The sequence below is a fragment of the Wasmannia auropunctata genome, unplaced genomic scaffold (genome assembly GCF_000956235.1).
Source record: "Wasmannia auropunctata unplaced genomic scaffold, wasmannia.A_1.0 LD309189.1, whole genome shotgun sequence".
Classification (NCBI taxonomy): Eukaryota; Metazoa; Arthropoda; class Insecta; order Hymenoptera; family Formicidae; genus Wasmannia; species Wasmannia auropunctata.
This window is the reverse complement of record NW_012053701.1, coordinates 200-4,698: the sequence shown is the minus strand read 5'-3', so window position 1 is coordinate 4,698 and position 4,499 is coordinate 200. Positions and strand designations below refer to the sequence as shown.

The window sequence follows — 4,499 nt, the reverse complement described above, 5'->3', positions numbered from 1 at the left end:
GCCGCTACCTCGAAGTTAGTCCCGCGCTTTAAAATATTCGTTACTTATGAAATCTTGCGAAACATCTAGCGAAAACATCTGCGAAACACACGATTAGAATGATGACACGGTAGGATCAGACTGTTCGCCACACAAAAAGAGGTCACGATTAACTTAAAAAACAATGTTGACGCAAACACGTGGAAAACAGCAAAGCGGAAGAGACGAGAGAGGTTTAGCGACCGCGCGATGGACAAAAGGAAAGGATTTGGTCGAAACACTCCGACGCGATCAGACGTGCTGATTCTATACTGTACATTCGAATAAAGTGAATTTAGTCTCAATACTCCTCAAAACTGAAATACTTATTATTCGGACATCATCCTAGCACAAGACTAACGAATAGAATAACTCTGATCTCGCGCTACATAGCCACACGCACAGGCAATAGACTAAAGTGGTGACGCCGACGTGAACCTTTTTTTTCGTAAATCGAGCGCCAGATAGAGAAGTTTTTTTCTTTTTCTCTCGCATTAAATTTTGACCGAACGCCGTGACGATTTATAATCCTCGTCGGAGTGAAATTAGTGCGTGGACAATATAAACTAAAAATTATGTTAACGACTCGTGATTTAAATCCGTCGAGCCAACCTTCGCCAGAGCGGGAGCGACCGCCGCAACAAAGGCCGCTGGTGACATTGGACCAGCCATCGACATCGGCGCAGCAACCGGGTGTCCAGGCGCCGGGATGTTTTTTGACAGGCCCCGAGGTGAGCCGCGTAGGAATGCGAATGCCGGAGTTCACTCCCGCGGATCCTGAACTCTGGTTCAGTATAGTAGACCGAAGTTTTCAGGCCGCCGGAATAACGATCGACGCAACGAAATTTGGCTATGCGCTGACGGCAATCGGGCCGCGTTACAGCACCGAAGTACGCGATATAATTATGAACCCGCCGAATGAAAGAGCGTACGAAACCTTAAAAACGGAGCTAATTAAACGCCTTAGCTTATCGCAAGAACATAAAACGCGTAGATTGCTAGAACATGAGGAAATCGGCGACAGAAAGCCGTCGCAATTTCTGCGGCATTTACGCACCCTCGCCGGAAGCGTCGTCGGCGACCAGGTTCTAAGAACTATCTGGCTGAGTCGGCTACCGACGTATATCCAACCGCATCTTGTGACGCGCCACGCGGATACGAACGATCAGTTAGCGGATATTGCGGACGCGATCGTAGAGGCCACACGGGCGCCGACTTTTCAAGTCGCAGAGACTGCGCGGACTCCCGTGATACAGAACGCAAATGACACCAGTGCAATCGAGGCAAGAATGGAGGTAAAATTCGCGCAGTTACAGTTGGCGCTACAACAGGAAATGACGGAGAAGTTATCGGCGCTCCAAAGATCGATCGAAGCTATCGGAGAAGGCCGATCCCGTCGGGAGAATCGGGGCCGCGAAGGAGCGTTCCGAACTCGTTCGCGCTCGCGGTCGCGTTCTCGAAGCCGCGGACACGTATCGAACGGACTCTGTTGGTTCCATTGGCGTTTCGGGCCGGATGCTCGACGATGTGAGCCGCCTTGCTCGGCACAGCAACAGGGAAACGCAGGGGCCAGTCGCTAATGGCGGCGAGCGATTCGGGCCATTTGACGCGTCGCCTTTTTATTATGGACATTGCGACGAAAGTTTTCTTTTTAATTGACACGGGCGCGGATCTCTGCGTGTACCCACGGAGTTTGGTCCGGGGACCACGTCAGAGATCGACCTATGAACTCTCTGCAGCTAACGGCACTGTGATTAACACGTACGGAACGGAAACGCTGACATTGAATTTTGGACTGCGACGAGAGTTTACGTGGCGTTTCGTTATAGCGGACGTTTCAAAGCCGATTATCGGGGCCGATTTTCTTGCCCATTACGGTCTTCTCGTGGATTTGCGGGGCTCGCGACTCGTGGACGGAGTGACTAGTTTGACGGTTCCCGGTCGGTGCATGCGGTGCGGCGTGCCGTGCGTGAAAACAGTTACGGGAACAACTCTATATCACGATCTATTAGCACGGTATCCGGAGATCACGAGGCCCGAAGGACGACCGTCCGAGGTAACAAAGCACAGGACGCGACATTACATTGAGACAACGCCGGGACCACCCGTGGTGTGCAAACCACGGAGGCTTGCCCCGGATCGCTTAGCGGCCGCGAGAAGCGAATTTCGTAAAATGGTGGAAGTCGGGATCGCCCAGCCGTCAAAGAGCTGTTGGTCGGCTCCCTTGCATCTGGTGCAGAAGAGAGGCGAGGGATGGCGACCCTGTGGAGACTATAGGGCATTGAACGCGCGAACAATTCCCGACCGTTATCCGGTTCGACATATAGAGGATTTCGCACAGGCTCTACAGGGTAAGAAAATATTTACAACACTTGACCTCGTGCGCGCATATCACCAAATTCCGGTGGCCGAAAAAGACGTGCCGAAGACAGCAATTACCACGCCGTTCGGCATGTACGAGTTCAAGTACATGTCGTTCGGTTTAAGGAATGCGGCGCAGACCTTCCAGAGGTTCATGGATGAGGTGTTGGGCGATCTCGAATTCTGTTACGTGTATATTGACGACATTCTCGTTGCGTCAGAATCGGCCGACGAACACGTCGAACATTTGCGGGTGCTATTTAAAAGACTGAGCGAATACGGCGTTGTGATAAATCCCGCGAAGTGCGTTTTCGGGCAACCGGAGATAAAATTTCTCGGATACCTCGTGTCCACGGAGGGAACGCGTCCGTTGGCCTCGCGAATCGAGGCAGTGCGGGACTACCAAAAGCCGAAAACAGCAAAAGAGTTGAGAAGATATCTCGGCATGATCAATTTTTATAGACGTTTTTTGCCGAAGGCCGCCGAGATATTGGCGCCACTTAACGAGCTCCTGTGTGGAAACAGTAAGGGAAGGACGCCTTTGAATTGGACGTCACAGGCCGAACAAGCGTTTGAAGCGTCCAAGGAAAGCTTAGTGCAGGCCTGCTCTACTTGGCGTCACCCAAAAATCAACGGCAGAACTCGCTTTGTTTACCGACGCGTCCGAACATAGTATCGGAGCGGCGTTACAACAACGAGGCGAAAACGGGTGGGAACCCTTAGCATTCTTCTCGAAGAAACTAAGCCCAGCCGAAACCAAATATAGTGCGTTCGATAGAGAGCTCCTTGCCATTTATCTATCTGTTAAACATTTCCAGCACATGGTGGAGGCGCGAGCATTTGCAATCTACACAGATCATAAGCCGTTGGTGTTCGCGTTCCGGCAGAAGCCGGAGAGGAGTTCGCCGCGTCAATTCCGTCACTTGGACTTCATAGCGCAGTTCACAACGGACATTCGGCACGTGTCGGGCGAGGACAACGTCGTGGCCGATGCGTTATCAAGAATCGAGGAATTGAGGTCACCACTGGACTACGCTGCGTTGGCGGAGTCACAGAGGGACGACAAAGAACTCGCAGAATATTTGTGTCAGGAGACAGGACTTAGACTAGAAAAAATGACGATTCCCGGAACGGGTGAACAGATATACTGTGACGTAACGACGAAGATACCGAGGCCTTTCCTGACGAGGCCTTATCGGCGGGCTGCTTTTGACCTGGTACATGGTTTGGCTCACCCCGGAGTTAAGGCGTCGGCCAAGCTCGTAGCACAGCGCTACGTTTGGCCGTCCCTGAGAACGGATTGCCGCAACTGGGCGCGCGCTTGCCTGCCCTGCCAGAGGTCCAAAATATCACGTCACGTTTCCGCACCGCTAGGAGAATTTACCACACCATCGAGGAGATTCGAGCATATCCACCTGGATATAATTGTAATGCCAATTTCGGAAGGCATGCGTTATTGCTTGACGTGCGTAGACCGCTTTACGCGGTGGCCGGAGGCGTTTCCAATGCAGAATCAAGAGGCGGAGACAGTGGCGAGGACTTTTTATGAGGGATGGATTTGCAGGTTCGGAGCCCCCCTCAAAGTCACGACGGACAGAGGACGTCAGTTCGAGTCGCAACTTTTCCGCCGATTAAATGAAATTTGTGGGACACTCCATCTTAAAACAACAGCATACCACCCACAGGCAAATGGCATGGTGGAACGGTTCCACCGCCATTTGAAAGCGGCCATCAAATGCCAAGGAAACGACCGATGGACTGGGGTGCTACCCACGGTTCTGCTCGGAGTTCGGGCAGCCTGGAGAGATGACCTGCAGACGACAGCGGCCGAACTGGTATACGGAGAAGCGTTGCGTCTTCCGGGACAGTTTTTGACCCGACGGACAACAGACGAGGCGAGCGACGCCGTTGACTTTGCGAGCGAGCTGCGCAAGCATTTTGATGAGCTGCGCCCGATCCAAGGTACGCGACATGGAGAACGACGGACATTCGTGCACAAAGACCTGGCAAAGGCGGAACAAGTATTTGTCCGGCGCGACGCGCCGAAGGCGTTGTTGCAAGCACCGTACGAAGGGCCGTATCAAGTGATAAGTCGAGACGATAAGAAATTTATCGTGAAT

General features: G+C 52.3%; 1 protein-coding gene across 1 annotated transcript; it reads left to right on the top strand.

Annotated features, from left to right (window-relative positions):
* The first annotated feature begins 593 nt into the window (after positions 1-593).
* On the top strand, positions 594-1,598 carry LOC105461105. Its single transcript, XM_011707593.1, has one exon. It carries the CDS (start codon positions 594-596, stop codon positions 1,596-1,598), a length of 1,005 nt encoding a protein of 334 aa, XP_011705895.1.
* The last annotated feature ends 2,901 nt before the right edge of the window (positions 1,599-4,499 follow it).